Genomic DNA, 21951 nt, shown 5'->3' with positions numbered 1-21951 from the left:
ACTAGTTTTTTTGTTAAGGCCAGTGTTTTAGCTGTCTTTATTACTGATTCTTAATCACACAATTCAGCTTAACTTGTGTATTGGGTGGTCATATCAATTAACCCTTTGTCGACAGTAGAAATCCCAGCTTTAATCTAGTAATATTCCACCAGCTAGCTTGAACTGCTTTCTAAGGTTAAGGAAGTGGTATTGCATTGTGATAGTCCTGTTGACCCCTTGTGCTTAGTTCAAAGAGCACAAGCTTTGGAATTAGACCTAGGTTTGAATCTTACCAGACTTTTGTGGCTGAGAGGTTATTAACTTGCCTGGTTTCCACAGCTACAAAATGGGGCTGAAAATTTTTTCCTTCTTGATGTGAGGCAATTGCTTAGCATAGTATCTGGCACATAAGTTAGTTCATATCGTAAATACAAGCCACTTGGTTTTCAAAAAATGTAAAAGTACCTGGCAAGTATCACCAAAAGATAACAATAACATTTTGCTGCATTTCTTCCAGTTTTTTTTTTTGTTTGTTTGTTTGTTTTGAGACAGGGTTTTGCTCTGTCACACAGGCTGGAGTGCAGTGGCACGATCACAGCTCACTGCAGCCTTGACCTCCCAGCTCAAGCAATGCTCCCACCTCAGCTTCCTGAGTAGCTGGGACCATAGGTGCATGCCACCATTCCTGGCTAATTTTTTATTTTATGTAGAGACAGGATCTTGCCTTGTTGCCCAGGCTTCTTCCAGTCTTTTAAAAAATTATTACATGTGCACACACAATTATCCTGCCCTTTTCATTTAGCATTGTACTAATGAGTATGAGCAGCACTTTTTTCATATACCCTTGTCAGTATTACAGATTGTCTTTTAAATTTTTGTTAATTTCATAAGTGGGGAAGAAAGTATTTCACTGTTCTATATCAGTTATCTTCTTGTGCCGTTCATTTTGTATCTGACATTGGAATATCAATGTTTCTCTTACTGAATGCCATATATATTGAACGTACTCATTTTCATATCTGTTGGAAATATCTTCATTTGCTTTTGATTTTGTTTTTGATGTGTTTTGGCATCTAGAAGTTTTGACAACTGTGTACTTGAATGTCTTTTACTGAAGGACAAAAAGAAAACTTGCTTAAGAAACTATAATTTAAAAATTTAAAGTGGAACCAGTGTAAGAATCTACTGCTACGAGAATAGAAGACCTAGAAAAGTGATCCTAGTGTATATAAGAACTAGATATATGGTAATAGAGGGATTATAAATTGGAAAGAAGGGACAGTATTAGGAAACCATGCTAGAATGATTATCTTGTAGAGCATGTGGGACTATTATATTGCGATAAATTTTAGATAAACCAAAAGTCAAATGTTTTTAAAAGAAATAAGCTATAGGAGAAGTAGAACATGTAGGTGAATGTTTACTTTGTCTTAAGTGGGCATGGTCTTTCCAAGCATTAAAACAAAGGAAAAAAACCATAATGGAAATGTTAAATACTGTATCCAAAATTAAAAAGACGTGACAGTAGCCATCCTAATAGATGTGAAGTAATATCTCATTGTGGTTTTGATTTGCATTCCCTTGATTTCCTTGATAGGGAGCACCTTTTTATATATTTTAAAACTATTTGTATGTAAATAGACATCTGGATAAATGTTCATTCAAGACCCTTGCCTGTTTTTAAATTGTGTTATTTGGGATTTTTTGCTATTGAGTTGCAGGAGTTCCTTATATATTTTGGAAATTAATCCCTGGAAGACATTAGGCAAAGTGAAATAAGTCAGCCGCAGAGGGACAAATGGTGCATGAATCCTCTTATATGAGGCATCTAAAATAGTCAAAGGTGTAAAAGTAGGCAGTAGAATGATAGTTACCGGGAAATGGTGGGAGAGAGAAGGGGGAGTTGTTGCTCAGTGGGTATAAAATTATACCAGGTAAGTTCGTTCCAGAGATCTGCTGTAGAACAACATAGTGCCTATAGTTAACAGTCAGGTATTGAGTATAGTCTGCCCTCCGTGTGTGGGTTCCACATTTGCAGATGGAACCAACTGTATAGTAAATATTTGGGGGAAAAAACAATAAAAAAGAACAATACAAAAGTAAAAATAGAAATTTTGAAGCAATGCAGTGTAACAACTATTTACATTGAATTCAGTATTGTAATACTAGAGATGGTTTAAAGTATATAGGAGGATGTGTATAGGTTATATACAAATACCATGCCATTTTATACAAAGGATGAGCAGCATAGATTTTGGTATTCATGGGGGTCCTAGAACCAATCCCCAGCGGATACAGAGGGACTACTCTACTTAAAAATTTGTTACGAGGGTAGATCTCATGTTAAGTATTCTTACCACACACAATCATGCACACACACGTAGGGACACAAGGAAACTTGGAGGTGACGGATATGTTTATTACCTGGATTGTGGTGATGGCAACGTGAGTGTATACATACATCCAAACTCACCCAGTTGTATGCATGAATTACGTGCAGTTTTTTTGTATACCATTTACCCCTTAATAAGCTCAGGTGGGGTGGGGGAGGGGGAAGACACATGACAAGCTGGGGAAAATATTTGTAACCCAGTGTAGTTAATATTTTCAGTAGCTAAATCAGGAGAAATGAATATCCCAATGACAAAATGGGCATAGGGCATTTAAGAAAAGAACAAACCCAGTAAACGTCCAGCAAGATTCAGCTTTGCGGGTAATTGGAGAAATGCAAATTAAAAAACAATTTTTAACCTAGTGGATTGTAAGGGGTTGCTCTTGGAGTCATATACTGATTTCTGGCTCTTATTTCCTAGTTACTAGCAAGTTACTTAGCATAAACTCCTAGAAGTGGAATTTTTATGTCACTGGTTATGGACATTTTTAAGACTTGAGTTGTCTATTTTCCTTGAGCAGCATACAAGATTGCCCCCATTTCCCATACTGTGGTCAATGCTAGGTACTATTATGAAAGGCTTTTATTGATCACTTTGTGTATCAGTAGCTGTGCAAAGGATTTTTCCCCCAGATTTGGTATCTATTGAAATAAATCACTGTAAACCCTGGCAATTGTTATTCAGCTATCGAACTGGCAAATGCTTTCTTATATCTTAACGTTGTGCTTGCTGCTTTCTCCTGCAAAATGCCAGGGACCTTGATAGTCTGATAAAACAGAGACCATAGTACTGGTACATTAAATTGATGCCATTATGCTAACTGGATCTTGTGAGCAGAAAACACAAGCACACCTTAGATGCCTCAGACATATTTGTGCCAGAGAGTCAGAAACAAACCTTGTGGAAGCTTGAGGGCCTTTTCACATTAGGAAAGTTTCTAGTGGCCCCAGGGTTTGGGAAATATTGGGATATCCCTTCTAAAGTGAGAGGGAAGTTGCTGTACCTTGTACCACACACTGTGAAGAAAGAGGAACAATGTGTGGCGTTTGGATTTTGGAGCCAACATATTGGTTGGTCACATTTAGGCATGCTATTTTGACCTATTTACTGGATAACCTCTAACACATTTAGTGGGGAACCACTAAAGTGTTAGTAAGGTTTGGATCTAGAAAAGACTCTGCAAAAGGTCCAGGCTGTGATACAAGTTGCCCTATCACTTGGACATTATGACCTAGTAGACCCAGGTGACTGACTTAGGTGTCAGCTAAAGATGCCATGTTGTGCTTTTGGCAAGCCCCAGTAGAATTACAAGTAAGACCCCTAGACTTTTGGCTGTGCTGTCCTCTGCCACCAGCTATTCTACATTCACAAAAGCAGCTTCCGGCTTGCTACTGGGCCTTGGTAAAGACTGAATGCCTGGTTATGGGACATACCGAATTATTACAGGATCCAAATGTTCATCATGAACTGCATCTTACCTACACATCGTAAAATTGGATTTGTACAGCTGCATTCCATTAGAAATAGAAGTAACACGTTTGATGCTGGACCCAAGTAGGTCCAGCAGGCACAAGTGAACTGCATAAGCAGGTGGTTCAGATTTCCATGTTATCTATTTCTGCTGCTTCACTGCCTCTCCCTCAACTTACATCTTAGAGGAGAAGAGGAAAAAGTGCAGGCCTGGTTTATGGAAGGGTTTTGTGCCAAGGATTTTACATATATTTAATTACCATGAACATTTGAGGTAGATCTTAATAATGCTTAGAGGGAGAAAAGGTTTGGACTTAGCTTTAAGAAACCCCTGTTAGGTTCCATGTTGTTTCAGATGCCGAAAATACGTTTCTCCCAGTTTGAATCTCACGACAGCATTGCTGGATATATAGGTACGTGTTAGTTTATTTTGCAGAAGAGGATGCTGAGATTCAAAGAGGTAGCTTACCAACTACCTGATTCCAAGGGTCATACTCTTTTTAATAGTATGCTGTCTCTGAATATTTAAGCTCCTGTAATGGGAGATAAGTATTTTATGTATGTGGCAGACGTTTGAGTTTCATATTTGTGAGGTAGCTATTAGGTCTGTTTTTCTGATAAGAGAGCTGTGGCTTAGAGGTTAGACTTGCTCATGATCAAACAGCTTAGTAAACATGAAGTTAAAAAGTGAATCCAGACTTGTTTGGTTCCAGACCTCTGGTCCATTCCCAGGATGCTGTACTGCCTTTATGGAGTTAAAGAACAAGTGTAATAATCACTTCTCCCAGCTGCCATTCATTAACGGAAGGCGTCTCTCTCCCAGCCCCTATCCCTTTCCCTCCTTCCACTTTCAGAAACTTGACTATAAATGCTCAATCCACTCCTTGTTACGTGACAAATGGACCCATTCATCAGTAGAAGAGAGCAGAAATGTATGGAAATAGGAACCCCAAGAAAGAATGGAGTCCTAGTTTTACGAAGTTCGGAAGCTCTTTACCATCTTACAAGTGAAGGATTTTATGTAACAGAAAAATATAGCTAGTGCTAATCTTCACCTTTAATTGTGAATTCACTAGGACTTTTCAGTCTCTGATTCAATATAACCTACCAGGCATTCTGGTTAACTTTCAGACTGTGGTATAGATTCCTTAATTGTTTTTTTTTTTTTTAGATGTTTAACTTATTATTGTTTTTGTTGTCAGTACCTTTCCAAATAGTTTGTCTGCATCTACCTTTATCCAAGGTGGGTTTTTGTTTTGTTTTTTGTTTTTTGAAGCCCAGGTGGATTGTTGGGGAATAAAAGCATTTTCTCATGAGGTTTCCATTTTAATCCCAAGAGATTGTCTGGCACATCTCGTTTTCTTAAGTAGTAAATCCTAGCAAAAGGAAAATTACTGTGTGAGCTTAAGGGTTCCTTTTGATTCTCCTTATTTGCAGCTCCCTCATTCCAAAACATCTTTTGTGAATACTTTTTCTTTTCTCAGCCTGCAGACTGCAGAGCCTTAATAGACAAACTCAAAGTTTGTAATGATGAGCAACTTCTCTTGGAACTGCAGCAGATCAAAACATGGAACATTGGAAAGGTATGTGAAGTCAAGCTCCCAAAAGACAGGACTCACCATACTAATACATCATTTTGTATGCTCTGATATGGAGTAAGAAACCACAATGGGATAGCCTCATTCAGCAATTAATAAGCATCTAGCATGTGCCATGTGCCTAACACAGCTTTAAACCAGTGGCAAGGAAAATTTTGCTGGCTGAGGATGGAGAATTGATTTCAGAGGTGATGCTTAAGAATCTCAATCACAGAATTCCTGTGGTTTGACAATATAAGTTTGAGATAATTTCTGGATTTTTAGTTTAGAAGAATTTTTATTATATAACTCTAAAAATGAATTTTTCTGATAAAATGGATTCTGTCAAGGATAGTTCTCTTGTCTTCGTAGATCTTAGAATGTAACCGGAGTTCTCCATCTAAAGACCTAGCTCTAGGGGTTTTATGGTGTCTATTGGTGTTAGCACATATATCTAGATGGGTATGACAATGAACTACAGCACTTTTAGCTCAGAGTATGATCTTTCTCATATGGGCAAGGGTGGGACGTGAACTTGTCTAGGTGTCATGCTCAGCAATCTCTTGTAACAAAGCTCAGTTAGAAAGCACCCATGCGGCGCTTCTACCTTATTCTTACATCCTCTTTTTCCTCCCCTCTCCAGTGCGAGTTATATCACTGGGTGGACCTGTTGGACCGCTTCGATGGAATACTGGCAGATGCTGGACAGACAGTGGAGAATATGTCATGGATGCTCGTATGTGATAGGCCAGAAAGAGAGCAACTGAAAATGCTTCTCTTGGCTGTGTTGAACTTCACAGCCTTGCTCATTGAGTACAGCTTTTCCCGGCATCTGTACAGTTCCATAGAGGTAGGGGAGGTTAAAGCCTGTGTATCCTGTTCTTAACTAGAATTGTGTACATCCAGAAATAAGGAAATTGCTATTTCTATTGCTTCTTTCCTTTTCATTGTGGAGCTCTGGGTTTTTCATTGTCAGAGATAATAGTAGAATGTTTCTTGGATATAGATACTATCCTTCATAGGAAGATTCTGTACTATCACCTTTGCTTTGCCTTTTCAAGATTCAAGAAATGAATGAGAAATGTTATATATGTATTAAAGTATTTAAGGAAATTTGCATGAATTGATTTTTGCCCTAGGTTGTTAGAGCAGCCCCACATTACTTTTAAATTCCTAGAAATAGTTTGATTTTCTCATCACATTAATGTACTTACTACTCCTCTAAGTGTTAGTGTGCTGCTTTAAAGTCTCTCTGTACTCTGCCACACCCATCCCAAAATATATATTCATAGCATCCTTTGTGTCCTTGAAGAGTAAGGTAGGTGCAGCAATCAGTGAGCTTTTTAATTGGTTAAAAATCACTGTAAGAAGAAATTATTTTCTTTTTATAGAAGCCCAACTTTAGACTTTTTATCATCATTAGTTAGGTGCCCTATTAATTTCAGGTGTGTTTTCCTAGTCTTCAGTAGAGAAACAGAATCAGAACAAACAACTTAAAAGAAAATGGCTTAGGAAAAGAAGTGGGATAACTGAACTAAAGGCCTAACATACAGAGCTTTAAGTGGGAGGTAAATAGGCAGTCTGTTGAAGATGAAATAGATATGCTGCCCATGGAAGTCCATGACCTTTGGTATAATTGGCAACTGGAAATGCCTTGGTTCATTTCTAGCTATATTACATACTGATTTTAATTCTGACCAAGTGCTTCAATGTATTGGTGAATTTTAATTGTATTTAAAAGCCAAAGTAAGGCCAGGTGCAGTGGCTCATGTCTGTAATCCTGACACTTTGGGAGGTTGAGGCGGGAAGATCACTTGAGCCCAGGGGTTCAAGACCAGTCTGGGCAACATAGTGAGACCCCATCGCTACAAAAAATACAAAAATTAGCGGGGCGTGGTGGTGCGTGCCTGTAGTCTTAGCTACTCGGGAGACTTTGGTGAGAGGATTGCTTGAACCCAGGAGGTCAAGGCTGCAGGGAGCTATGATCATGCCTTTGCACTCCAGCCTGGGCAACAGAGAGACCCCGTCTCCAAACAACAACAACAACAACAAAATCCAGAGTAGTCACTCAGGTTCCTTATGAGCGTATACTGTACTGTAACAGTTATATGTTATATAATTGCCACGAGCTGTTATCGATATCTTTAGCTTCTATATGAAGGACCCCGTTTTAATTAATTTCAATTTTATGTTTGTCATAAAGGATACAGAAGAGAACATAAAATATCTTTCTTTCACAATACTTTTAGTCCAGTTAGAGACTTAATGTTCTTCTTGAGTCCCACATGTGTATTTGTCTCTTTTCCTTCCTGTGGGAAAACCTGCGCAATTTTGAACCACTATTTACGTTTTTTACTTTTATTGCACTTTATAGCTAACTGCCAGATTTTAAGCTCCTTGGGGATAAGGTTGCATGTTGTAGATTATCAAATACATATATATATATATTTTTTTTTTTTTTCTTTTTTTGAGACAGAGTCTCCCTCTGTTGCCCAGGCTGGAGTGCAGTGGCGTGATCTCGGCTCACTGCAAGCTCTGCCTCCTGGGTTCACACCGTTCTCCTGCCTCAGCCTCCCGAGTACAAATACTTATATATTTTTTGTATTGTTGTGACTAAACTTCTTGATAGCTTTGTAAATGTTGACAAGTACATTTTGTTTTGTTTTCAAGGCCAGTTGTGCCTGATACCTTGAGCTTTGCCCTTTTTTGTCCCTTTAGCATTTGACAACTTTATTGGCTTCCTCTGATATGCAAGTGGTGCTGGCAGTCCTTAATCTCCTATATGTATTTAGCAAAAGATCAAACTACATCACTCGTCTGGGATCTGACAAGAGGACCCCGCTGCTAACTCGGCTACAACATTTGGCAGAGGTGAGTCTTGGGTGAAGAGTTGGAGGGGTGCAAAAATTGGAGCATATGGTTCCTTTCAACAGGTGTTTCTTGGAGTGTTAAAATATATTAGAATCCCTAAGTTAACTTCACTGGCCTAATTGAGTTAGAACTATTGGTGCCCTCTTTTAAAACCTAAGTATTCTCAGTTATTAAGTAATTTTGAAGGAATTCTTTAATCTCTGCTCACTAAACAAAATCTCTCTGTTCAAAAGTGGCAGTTTCACTTCTGAAAGGAAAGTTCAAAATTAGATTCAATTCTGTGTGAGAAGGTAGTATAATGCAATAATAAGATCTAGATTTGAGTCCTGGCCCTGCTTACTAGCGCCGATACTGGTTTCCTCTTCTGGGAATTTAACATATCTACTTCAGGGTTGATTTAGAATGAAATGAATTGTGGGGTACTCAGTGCTGTGATCAGTAAGTCGTAGTGATTGTAATTGAAGCCAAAAGCTCTCATATAAAAGTTCAGCTCTACCAAACTATTGTCCAGTGTTCCCAGAGGCAACTTCTTAATACATACTTAGCTTTGAGAGGTAACCCACTGTTGGAAAGCTTTCTTAGAAGAAAAGTGTTATGGCTGGCTTTTTAAAGGCATATTTAATGCTTACCTCAAAGTAATTCTAGTTTTCAGGCTAATTCAGGTGCCATGATTACTTATAAATTAGTTTTGTATAATTATAAATATAACATGTATTCTGAAAATTCTAGGAAAATGTAGACAAAATGTCAGTCACCTATAATTCATCCCTATGAGGCCTCCCTTAAAGTTGGAGCATTTTTTTCTTGCATTTGGAAACACATGTATACATGCATGTGACCTGTTTTCTTAAGATACTGTAAATATTTCCTCTTACTATTAAAAACCACAAGGAGGTTTAACATTGGATTCCCAAGTCCACAGTTAAAAGGAAAAAGGAACTATTACTCAATAGATGCTTCCAAAGCACTCGATAAAATTTATCTCATTAACAAAAGCTTCATATAAACTTTAAGAAAACTAGAGTTACCTACCAGAAGTCATAATGGGGGAGCTGAGGCATTTCCATTGAATTCAGAAGTCACACAAAAATGTCAGACATTAATTTCTGTCATTTACATTTGTAGTACAGATGCTAACCAACAGAAAAGAAAGAAGCGAAGAATACATATTAAAAGAAAAAATTTGGGCTGGGCATGATGGCTTATGCCTGTTATTACTGGCACTTGGGGAGGCTGAGGCAGGCAAATCGCTTGAGCCCAGGAGTTTGAGACCAGCCTGGGCAACATGGCGAAATCCCGTCTCTGCAAAAAGTACAAAAATCCGCCAGGTGTGGTGGCACACCCCTGTGGTCCCAGTTACTTGGGAGGCTGAAGTAAGAGGATCACTTGAGCCTGGGAGGTGAAGGCTGCAATGAGCCAGGATCGTGCTACTGCCTTCTAGCCTGGGCAACAGAGTGAGACCGAGACTCTGTCTCTAAAAAAGAAAAGAGAATATTTGTTACTATTTGTATGTAGGTGATGAGTCTCTTTGTTTCTTGGGGAGATAATGTAAAATTATTATAACTAGTGAAAGCACAGTGAGGTAGCCAAGCGATCAATATACAGAAACAGATAGCTCTTCCATGTATTAATAGCAACCAATTAGAAAATGATTGGTGAGGCCAGGCGTGGTGGCTCACGCCTGTAATCCCAGCACTTTGGGGGGCCGAGGCAGGCGGATCACCTGAGGTCAGGAGTTCGAGACCAGCCCGGCCAACATGGTGAAACCCCATCTCTACTAAAACAATACAAAAATTAGCTGGACGTGGTGGTGGGCACTTGTAATCCTAGCTACTCAGGACGGTAAGGCAGGAGAATCGCTTGAACCTGGGAGGCGGAAGCTGCAGTGAGCCTAGATTGTGCCACTGCATTCCAGGCTGTGTGACAAGAGCAAGACTCTATCTCAAAAAAAAAAAAAAGAAAATGATTGGTGAAAAGACCCCATTCACAGTATAAGCAAATATTCTGTCTGTAAAATAAGTCATATTGGCTAAAACTGTAAATTTAAGAGCAGTTAATGTACGAGGTTATGTTGTAATAACAGTGGTGGGGAAAGAATTCTTAAAATCCCCGTGGCATAAACCTAAAAGTAAAATTTTGAATATTGTATTTAAAAATATACTTCCCAACAAAAAACACATAGCTCCAGGCTACTCCTTAGGCCCTTACACTAGAATATAAATCAACACACTGCTTCCTTCATCAAGAAAAATGTCAGTTGTACTAAATAGTATAGTTACCAATGTAGTTAAATAACATTCTGGTACAACCTCATTTTGTCATGGACCAATAAAACTTGCAAACAATTGGTGTAATAGCAAGCAGCTGGTCTGCATACAAAATTAGGCAGCACTTTGTACAACAGAAGTTAACAGACCCATGGTAGATTAAAAATGTTTAACAATGTTTTAAAACTGAAAAGGGACTGCTAATGTAGAATATCCAAGGAACTCTTCCAGATCAACAAGGGATGAGCAAAGGATATGGATAGGCAATTTATAGAACGGGAAATTCATGTGAGTAGATGCCCATACTCAGTAATTAGAGAAATAAAAATAAAACAAGGTACAGCTTTGTAAGCATCAGATTTGCAGAAATTAGAAAACTATATAATGGTAAGTCCTGGCAGGTATGTGAAGCTATGGGAACCCTCATACATTGTTCATAGGAGTGTAGACTGGTTCTCATGGGTATATATTTCAAAGGTGAGATCGCATCATTTCCATAAACATGATCTCTGTCAGAGTATTGCATCATCATTTGTGGTAGTGAGGAGTTGGAAGCAACCTTGGTATCCATCATTAGTAGATACTCAAATAAGTAAAATGTGGCACATGCACACTATGGAGTATGTATGGAGTATGGAGTATGTAGGAGTATGGAGAAACAGTGGACCAAATAATACAGCAACATTGATGGCTTCTAAACATAGTGGTTAGTGCATAAAAAAGTAAAAGCAACAATTTTCATTGCTCAGTACCATTTCTGAAACTTAAAAAGATGTACACAATGCAACATATAGTTTCAAGAAAGAAAAATTAACAGACATCAAAAGTTATACCTTTGATAGAAGGGAATCTGAATGGGCAATAATGGGACAGATATATGAACAAGTACAGTAGTCTCCCCTTATCCGAGGTTTCGATTGCCATGGTTTCAGTTACTTGCAGTATAATACAATAAGATATATTAAGAGAGAAGCCACATTCACATAACTTGTATTATAGTATATATTAAACTTTATCATCAGTATGTATGTATAGGGAAAAAATGTGTGTGTGTGTGGGTGTATTATATAGGGTTTGCCACTACCTGTATTTTCGGGTATCCACTAGGGGTCTTGGAATGTATCCCTATGGATAAGGGAAAATAAATCTTACCAGCAGTATTTAAGATCTGTTAGACCAACACTAAACCTTTACTTACAGATTTAAAAGATGGTCTAAATAGAGACAAGTAACATTTTTTAAATGGGAAGACTTAATGTAGTAGAAGCCCTTTAATGAAATTAGGACCAATGATTGGTAGTTTAATTATTTTAAAAATCTTGTTAAAGCAGGAAATGTTTAAAAAGTGATTGATAGATATGATTTTTTAAAAACTAAAATAATTCCCTTTCCCATCTTATGTGGGGCCATAAAACTTAGTAAGAAGCAGTCTGTTTTCTGACATAAACTACAACTATAATCTGTGATTACTTTATGGTGTTGCACCGATTGAAGAAAAGGAACCTGCATACAGGATTCTAAATTTTTTAGAGTTTACCCCTGAATCTCTTCATAATTTGACACTTTTTATTTTAGCATCTTGCCTTTTAGATGAATATTTTGCAAAATATTCGACTTAGTTTTTGTGAAATAATTCCCTTTCTCATTTAAATCGGTCAGTCAAATTGATTAAGTGGAAGTCTGTTAATAGCATCAACTGAGACACAGAAATAAATGAGAAAACACTGATAATGAATCAGGGTGAGTTGCTGTATCAGATAATATCATAAAGCTATAGTGGTTTTATTATAAAGCCAAGTTTTTATCATAAGGCTTTTTATGATTAAGCCAAGTCTTGCAGTTGGCACAGGAATAGACAATACATCTGCAAAATGAAAGAGTATACCTTATGTTGCTTAGAACAGTGGGACAGTAGGCTGTTTTGAGGGGAAAATGTGTTTAGAACTTTTCTTCACACTTGACATAAATCCTAGGAACGTATTTAGAGGTAAATACAGGTGACTTTTAAGATCTTTGATAAAGAAGAGTTTGCTAAGAAAGTTAACAGACCTAGAAGTCATTAAAAATACAGCTTTGATCATGTTAATTTGGTTATTTGTATAGGACCACAATAGCATCTGACAGAATTCACATCACCCTACTTTTAGGCTGATATAAACGCACTAATATTTCATACTTTAATTAAATGTTCTGACAATTTAAGTAGAAGTTAAAGTGCAAACTGTTTTTGGTATAAGTGGCTGACATATATAAAGTATCAGGGGTATGTTTCTTTGTTTTGTTTTTTAGGTAATTCAGATCCAGTTGTTTTCTTCCTTTGGATGATTTTACCACAGAAAGGACTGCTTAAATGATTGCTTTTTTGTCCCTTTGCATTTTTGACACTTTTTACCTTTGAGAGGCTTGCTACTTTTTGCTCTGAATTGATCTAAAGAGATTGTAGATTGAAGGTTAATTTCTAGTCCTGGAGAATTTGGAATCTTGACAGGTGCAGTACATTGCAGCCTTTGGTAATAGATTGATGTGTTTGGTGCTTTGCAATAAAAGATTTTTACAGGTTTTTGAGGTTTAGAGATAATTAGGTATTTAGTAATGGTACCTCTAATACTAATACCCCTCATTAAAATTTAAAAATTTCATGTTTCTCTAAAATGTAAAATTTCTCTAAAAACTTGACTTGTTCATGTGGGCTTCTTTTATTTATGTATTTATTTTTTTTGAGACAGAGTCTCACTCCATTACCCAGGCTGGAGTGCAGTTGCACGATATCGGCTCACTGCATCATCTGCTTCCCAGGCTCAATTGATCCTCCCACCTCAGCCTCCCTAGTAGCTGAGACTACAGGCATGCACCACCACACCCGGCTAATTTTTTATATTTTTTGTAGAGATGGGGTTTCGCCATGTTGCCCACGCTGGTCTCCAACTCCTGAGCTCAGGCGATCCACTCGCCTTGGCCTCCCAAAGTGCTGGGATTACAGGCGTGAGCCACTGTGCCTGTCCTTGTGGGCTTCTTTAACAATGCTCATAGAAATCTTGGTTCATGTCTTTTCAGTCTTTTCAGGCAACTTCCTTTGCAACAAACACATTCACTTGCATGCGTATAAGAACCTGGATTTGGATGTGAAACCTACTTTTGCCAACAAATATTAACCTGTTTCTGTGTCTGTAAATTGGGGGTTACAATATCTACCTCGTAGTTTTTTTAGGATCAGAGTAAAGGAAGTCATAAATAAAACCTGTAGGGTTAATGCCGTCATGTTGGAAGTACTTAATAAACAGCTGTCATTTATAGGTGGATGTCAACCAGAGAAACTACATGCCATTCTTTTGTATTTGCTTTCTTTTAAAATGTTACACACGCATTATTTTATAAGTGCATGCATATTGTCACATGATTATTTTCAGTACAGCCTTTTCCCTCTTGGTTCACCTCCCCGTAACCTCAAATGTATTCTTCTCTATATATTATCTTCATATTATATTGACTGTTGAGGGTGTTTTTGTCCTTCAGTTACAAATGCAGGATACCATACATCCTTGTTTTCTTATTTCAGACCTTGTTCAAAAATCACTTTAAAGTCACCTGTATAACTATAGGGTTCTTTTGATGGCTGCATAGTATTCCATGCTTTGGATGTACCATATTTTACTCAAGTTCCCTATTGATGCATACTTATATTTGTTATGAATGATGCTACATTAAGCAATCTTATATATGAATTTAGTTACTGATACATTTAATATGATATTATAAGAGATGATATGGAGATCATAAGATAGAGTCCCAGAAATCTCAATGTGACTTTATTGGCACTTCACTGATCAGTAATGATTTTGAGCATCTTTATGCTTGGCCATTAGGATTTGTTCTTGTGAAAGGTTTTATCTTTTGTCCATTTTTCCATTTGGTTACTTTTTCCTACTCTGTAAAAGCATATTGGAGATATTAGTCCTTTGTCATCTTAAAAGTATTTTTTCCCCTAATCTTCATGTATATTGTCTTTGTTTATTGTGTTTTGTATGTGATGTTTTCAAAAATGGTTCAGTCAATGCTTTTATATAAAAGATTGAATGTCGTGTTTTGGTCTTTATGAAAAGTGACTTTGGATATGGTGTCTTTCCTCATAGTAGTTTTTAATGACTAGGTCAACCCAGTGATGTGGGCTAATTGTGAATGTGAACAGTGATTAGTTAACTACAGATGTAGGGAAAATTCTCCAGAAAGACTTGTTGAATCAGTTGAAAGCCAGTTGGCTGGCTTTTGTGAAGGTCTGGTATACTCTAGGTCTAGTAAACTTGAGCATGCATCAGAATCACTTTATTAAAAAATATATTAGTCTTCCTCACCTCCATCCCACCTAACTCCTGAGTTGCTGATTCATTAGGCTTGGAGTGGGCCTCAGAATTTGCATTGCTAAAAAGCTCCCAGGTTATATTAATACTAACCTGCTGGTCCAGGGAGAACCACTGGCCTAGTCTATTTTATTAAGTTACAAACTTTTATCAAATTCTTATAATTCCATCCTAGAGAGCATCAAGCCTTTTTCCTGATGTCTGAATATTTAGCGAATCCTGTCTAGTGTGAGGTAGTGTTGTATATGCCTCTGTGGCATAATGAATATAGTTATTTATGGGATATCTACTTAAGGGCTAGGATGTTACAGTAACAGTACCAGGTAGGTGAATACCGTGAGGCTCAGAAGTTACTTATGTATTTTTTTTTTGTTTTTTGTTTTTTGTTTTTTTGAGACGGAGTCTCGCTCTGTCCCCCAGGCTGGAGTGCAGTGGCGCGATCTTGGCTCACTGCCAGCTCCACCTCCTGGGTTCATGCCATTCTCCTGTCTCAGCCTCCCAAGTAGCTGGGACTACAGGCACCCGTCACCATGCCCAGCTAATTTTTTTGTATTTTTAGTAGAGATGGGGTTTCACCATTATTTTTGAACAAAGGCCCTGGGCTCTTTGCTTCTGCTAAAATGTGAAGAATAATATCTGTTCTTCCTGTCTTAGGCATTTGGGGATTCTTTGAGCATGGTCATGTTCGTTTTTTTAAATAAAAACAAGCTTACTTAGTACTTGAGAAAGCAAGATAAATAGATAATAAATGAATAATAATAAGGGCAAAGAACTAGTGTTATTCTGAATAGTACTGACTAAAAAGTACCCTAGAATCTTAACATTTAATATGTTGATTTTGTTGGCAGCGAAACAAACTTGTCTTCCTGATAAAAATAGGTGCTTGGTGTTTTATGTATGCAACAAAATTTATCATAATTGTGTATCTACTCATTTTGGTATATTTTCTTAGTCTTTACCTGATGAATATTTCTTCACAAGAAACATTTCTTTATATTTCATATAATGTTACTAGTTCATAAATATAACAACACCACAGACTTTCATGAGTCACGTTTGAGTTGGCAGGGTTTTTTAAGGATCTCAGCTTACCAAAACTTTCTAATTAAAGGTGCTTGTTTTTTTATCAGGTTGCAAAAGTTGGCAAGAAGGATTTTGTGGTGACACTAATAAAAGTATTCTGAAACAATTAGTTGGAATAACAGAAGAAACAAAAGGAAAATAATTGTGTAGATACACAGCCTTTCAAGCTTATTCTGCCTTGCAGATTCAGACTTTTGGTTTGACTTACCTGTCTGTTCTCTGTAGCATCAAGCCTTTATACCCTCATCCTTACTTTATGGTTTTCAGCAAATTACATGTGTCTTCGTCTTCACTAGATGTCCTGGGAAGAGCCAAGAAAATATTGAAAATGTAATGAAGTACTTATTAGGTATTAAACCATTTTATAAAGCTATAGTAATTTAAATAGTGTGGTAATTCAGAGTGGAATTGACCAATCAGTAGGTTCCAGAAGCAGATCCAATGTGTAAGAATCGAATTTATGGTTAAGATGGCATTTCAGATTAGCAGAAAAAGAATGGATTATTCAAATAAGTTGGTGTTGTAAAAACTGGCTTACTCTTTGGGGGGCAATTAAGGTAGATTCTACCTCATCAAAGTAAAATTAAGATGTAATAAAAAGCTGAAATGTTAAAAACATGAAGTTATACAAGCATTGAAAGAAAGTATAACTGCATGGTTGTATGCTGCTTGAAGTGGCAAGATATTTTCAAGAATGAGACTAATGCCATGAAAGAAGAAATTGATTCCATTACAGTATGATTTTATACCTTCTGTATGTGAATATTTTAGGTACTGTCAATTGTGCCATCTACGGTTATCTCAATTTACTTCACAGTTTTCTTCTTACTTAGGTAATTTCCAGTATTTTTCTGTGGTAAATAATGCTACAGTGAATATCTTTAATACGTGACTATTTGGCCATATTTAGCACCAGGTGTTTGTTACCTTTTTTGGGGTCTCACTCTGTAGCCCAGGCTGGAGTGCAGTGGTGCAATTTCAGCTCACTGCAACCTCTGCCTCCCGGGTTCAAGCCATCCTCCCACCTCAGCCTCCCTAGTAGGTGGGACCACAGGCATGCACCACATGCCTGGCTAATTTTGTATTTTTAGTAGAGACGGGGTTTCACCATGTTGGGCAAGCTGGTGTCGAACTCCTGACCTCAGGTGATCCGCCCGCCTCGGGCTCCCACTGGCTGAGTGCTGGGATTACAGGAATGAGCCACCACACCTGGCCGTCTGTTAAACATCTTAATGAATGTCGAACCTTGTACTTTACAGATTCTTGTCTCATTGCCTTAAACTTCCCTAGTTGTTTTAAACTTCTGATTATTTTTTAGAGTTCTGATAGACTTGAATTCCGACAGTCAGTTTATTCACTGTTTTTGTCAAGGTGTGGGCTTATGGGGTTCCCCATTCTGCCATTTTCACTGACAGCATTCCTAGTAGAACAGTCTGTTTTTAACCAGCTGGGAGTGGGGGTTATACATATCTGTGTCCAGGCAGACTTTCTCACTTAGGTTTTCACTAGAGAAGTAAGCCCTAATGCCCTAAGGTATCCATTATTAATGTAGCAAAGAGACTTCTCTCTTGTGCATCTAAGGTGATGCTAGTTATGTACCATTATTTGGAGAATAAAATGATCATTCACCATGTTCTGTGTTTCATATATGATACCTGGATTGAGAAATGCTGCCAGTAGATCAAGTGTAGTTTGAGAAAGCTTATTTCTCACAGGATAGTCAGATGATGTTTTATTTATTTATTTATTTATTTACAGGTTTAGAAATAGCATTCTATAGTATGTACCTTTGTGACTGGCATCTTCAGTGGCTTACACTGTTTGTTTTTGAGACTTCTTTGGCAAGTAGTGTTACAATAGCATTTAACAAAGAGGAAACACTTAGATGTAGAGAGAGAGCCATGTTAGTTCATGGTGGCAGCCCAGATCCGAGGTGATTGGGACCCACACTAGACAGGAATAAAATGAAGACATAGAATATAAGTAGCATTTTGTGCTTCAATCATGCCAGACTTAAAAATATGATAATGCTTGGCTGGGCAAGGTGGCTCACAGCTGTAATCCCAGCACTTTGGGAGGCCAAGGCAGAAGGATCACTTGAGGCCAGGAATTTGAGACCAGCCTGGGCAACATGGCAAGGCTCCTACAAACATTTTTAAAATGTAGCCTGGCGTGGTGGCAGCATATGCCTATAGTCCTAGCTATGTGGCAGGCTGAGGCAGGAGGATCCTTTGACCCCAGGAATTTGAGGCTGTGGTGAGTTGTGATTGTGCCACTGCACTCCACTCCAGCCTAGGCAACAGAGGGAGACCTTGTCTATCTCTCACGCTCTCTTCATATATAGCTACATATATATAATTTTTATTTTTATAAATTTTTATATAAAATTTATATAATTTACATATTTATAATTTTTAAAAATTATACAAAATATCTTTATATGAAATATGTTTTATATTTGTAATATAAAAATATCTCTTCAGTTTGACATAAATTAATAAATTTGTTTCAAATAATATCTCATTTCTTTCACTTCGTCAATTGTTTGCCTGAACTATATGCCTTGCCCCATGAGGCAGGGAGATATATATATTTTACATATATAAATACATATTTTATGTAATATATGTAAAATAATTATGAATGATTTAAAAATAAAAATACGTTAATGCTCTTAATGTTAAAGTGCTATTTTAAAGGCTGTTAAGATGCAGGCTAGTTAGTGAGACTATGTGGCTGGAGTTTTGTATTTAGAAGCCAGTTGAGCCACTTCCCCCATTATCTCAGGAGCTTGTTGATGAGGTTTTAGATTTGAGTGGCAAAGTACAGTAGTAATAAATAAGGTAGAATCTGCTTTGTAACTCAGCTCATGTCAAAAAGAGAGGAACTGGAAAGCATGATTTCCTCCCTAGTGCTTTCCTCCCTAGTGCGGAAGGTGAGTAGGCAGATCCTCAGGCAAGGCCTGATAGGACAGGACGGACCTGTCAGCACACGTGACTACAGGGGTGTGGAATACAATGGCTGGCAGTTGCTGCTTGAGTTCTTCCTAGGAGCATACTCACTGAACAGTGAAATTGATCTCATTGAAGAAATCACCTTTAGGCAGACTATCTTGCCTTGATTCTTAAGTTCTTATTTCTGTTCGTTTTTTCCTCGTTTGACTTTCACATTGGATGTCTTCTCAACATTATGTTCCAAGCAGCCACACACTCTTAAATATATATATGTATGTGTATATACATAGAGAGAAAGAGAGATAAGGTCTCACTCTGTTGCCTAGGCTGGAGTGCAGTGGCGCAAAGTCACCATAAGCACTGTCTTAACACTATCTTTTTCCTTTTTCAAGAGCTGGGGTGGAAAGGAGAATGGCTTTGGACTTGCAGAATGTTGCAGAGACTTGCATATGATGGTAAGTAACTCTTTGGGATATGGGTGTCTTTTGACAGAGCTGTGGCCTCTCTGTGAACCTTACTTTACAATGAATTGTGGTATATGAAGTGACGCCTTCACATCAAGACCTTTGAGGAACCTAAGATCAGTTCAGACATAGCTGAACCATGTCTATAGGAAGCAGTCTAGCAGTGCTTGGGCTCTTGATGTGCTGGCGGTAGATAAAAAGTCTGAGAAATAGAGTGTGTGTTCATACCCAGTTCTTGAGTAGGTAGCTGTATTTGTTGAATTAATTTTAATGTGATTTTTTTTAAATCCCAGAAAGTATGTTCGCTTGCATTCTCACACTGGAACTATTGTATCAGAACTCTGGACAGTGTGGTGTGATTTAGGAATGGCTGCTTGGAGAGCAGTTCTACCGTTAGGTTTATTGAGAACTTATAATGTTTTATGTGCTTTCCTTTTTTATCTCTCTGCCTTTCACCCATGTTTAAGTTATGAGCTCAGGCCATCCTCCTTTCTGCTTTGATATGTTGCTGTGGAGCTACAAAACACAATTTGGTTTTCAATAATTATTTTGCATCTGGAAGCAACTATATTTTCCATGTGGGATTTGTCTTGTCAGTTTGTCATGTTTAGCACAAATGGCTGCAGTGAAATTTAGTGTATTTATCTTAGCAAGCCTTTTTTTCCTAAAGAGAATGGCTCTTTTCTGGTCTCAGAAAACCACAGATTAGATCAAGTTACTTTCCCACGTTAGCTGGCATACTTTTCTTTTTTTTTTTTTTTTTATTGATCATTCTTGGGTGTTTCTCGCAGAGGGGGATTTGGCAGGGTCATAGGACAATAGTGGAGGGAAGGTCAGCAGATAAACAAGTGAACAAAGGTCTCTGGTTTTCCTAGGCAGAGGACCCTGCGGCCTTCCGCAGTGTTTGTGTCCCTGGGTACTTGAGATTAGGGAGTGGTGATGACTCTTAAGGAGCATGCTGCCTTCAAGCATCTGTTTAACAAAGCACATCTTGCACCACCCTTAATCCATTCAACCCTGAGTGGATACAGCACATGTTTCAGAGAGCACAGGGTTGGGGGTAAGGTCACAGATCAACAGGATCCCAAGGCAGAAGAATTTTTCTTAGTACAGAACAAAATGAAAAGTCTCCCATGTCTACTTCTTTCTACACAGACACGGCAACCATCCGACTTCTCAATCTTTTCCCCACCTTTCCCCCCTTTCTATTCCACAAAACCGCCATTGTCCTCATGGCCCGTTCTCAATGAGCTGTTGGGTACACCTCCCAGACGGGGTGGTGGCCGGGCAGAGGGGCTCCTCACTTCCCAGTAGGGGCGGCCGGGCAGAGGCGCCCCTCACCTCCCGGACGGGGCGGCTGGCCGGGCAGAGGGGCTCCTCACTTCCCAGTAGGGGCGGCCGGGCAGAGGCGCCCCTCACCTCCCGGACGGGGCGGCTGGCCGGGCGGGGGGCTGACTCCCCCACCTCCCTCCCGGACGGGGCGGCTGGCCTGGCGGGGGCTGACCCCCTCCTCCCTCCCGGACGGGGTGGCTGCCGGGCGGAGATGCTCCTCACTTCCCAGACGGGGTGGCTGCTGGGCGGAGGGTCTCCTCACTTCTCAGACGGGGTGGCTGCCGGGCGGAGGGGCTCCTCACTTCTCAGACAGGGTGGCTGGGCAGAGACACTCCTCACCTCCCAGACGGGGTCGCGGCCGGGCAGAGGTGCTCCTCACATCCCAGACGGGGCGGCGGGGCAGAGGCGCTCCCCACATCTCAGACGATGGGCAGCCGGGCAGAGACACTCCTCACTTCCTAGATGGGATGGCGGCCGGGCAGAGACGCTCCTCACTTTCCAGGCTGGGCAGCCAGGCAGAGGGGCTCCTCACTTTCCAGACTGGGCAGCCAGGCAGAGGGGCTCCTCACGTCCCAGACGATGGGCGGCCAGGCAGAGACGCTCCTCACCTCCCAGACGGGGCGGCGGCCAGGCAGAGGCTGCACTCTCGGCACTTTGGGAGGCCAAGGCAGGCGGCTGGGAGGTGGAGGTTGTAGCGAGCCGAGATCACACCACTGCACTCCAGCCTGGGCACCATTGAGCACTGAGTGAACCAGACTCCGTCTGCAATCCCGGCACCTCGGGAGGCCGAGGCTGGCGGATCACTCGCGGTTAGGAGCTGGAGACCAGCCCGGCCAACACAGCGAAACCCCGTCTCCACCAAAAAAATACGAAAACCAGTCAGGCGTGGCGGCGTGCGCCTGCAATCGCAGGCATTCGGCAGGCTGAGGCAGGAGAATCAGGCAGGGAGGTTGCAGTGAGCCAAGATGGCAGCAGTTCAGTCCCGCTTCGGCTCGGCATGAGAGGGAGACCGAGACCGTCGAAAGAGAGGGAGAGGGAGACCGTGGGGAGGGGGAGGGGGAGGGAGAGGGAGAGGGACTTTTCTTTAGTGATTATTTTATGAAGAGATATTGGGTAATACAGTAGGTGAGTGTTGCCTGTTTAATAATCAAAACTACATAAATCTTGAAGTATATTCAGAGTTTGGAATTCTAATTATGACAACAT

At 39.4% G+C, this 21951-nt stretch overlaps 1 protein-coding gene across 30 annotated transcripts in view; it reads left to right on the top strand.

Annotated features, from left to right (window-relative positions):
- HUWE1 (HECT, UBA and WWE domain containing E3 ubiquitin protein ligase 1) overlaps positions 1-21951 on the top strand; it is a 154084-nt gene that overhangs the window by 33118 nt on the left and 99015 nt on the right. For all 30 annotated transcript variants that reach the window (XM_031006086.3, XM_063702832.1, XM_063702831.1 and 27 more), the window contains 4 exons: positions 5327-5425; positions 6063-6269; positions 8138-8290; positions 19342-19404. In XM_031006086.3, coding sequence (XP_030861946.2) covers positions 5327-5425; positions 6063-6269; positions 8138-8290; positions 19342-19404 — 522 coding nt within the window. The remainder of the gene's footprint in view (positions 1-5326; positions 5426-6062; positions 6270-8137; positions 8291-19341; positions 19405-21951) is intronic.

The sequence above is a fragment of the Gorilla gorilla genome, chromosome X (assembly GCF_029281585.2).
Source record: "Gorilla gorilla gorilla isolate KB3781 chromosome X, NHGRI_mGorGor1-v2.1_pri, whole genome shotgun sequence".
In the NCBI taxonomy this organism is placed as follows: domain Eukaryota; kingdom Metazoa; phylum Chordata; class Mammalia; order Primates; family Hominidae; genus Gorilla; species Gorilla gorilla.
This window is presented reverse-complemented; position numbering and strand designations above follow the sequence as displayed.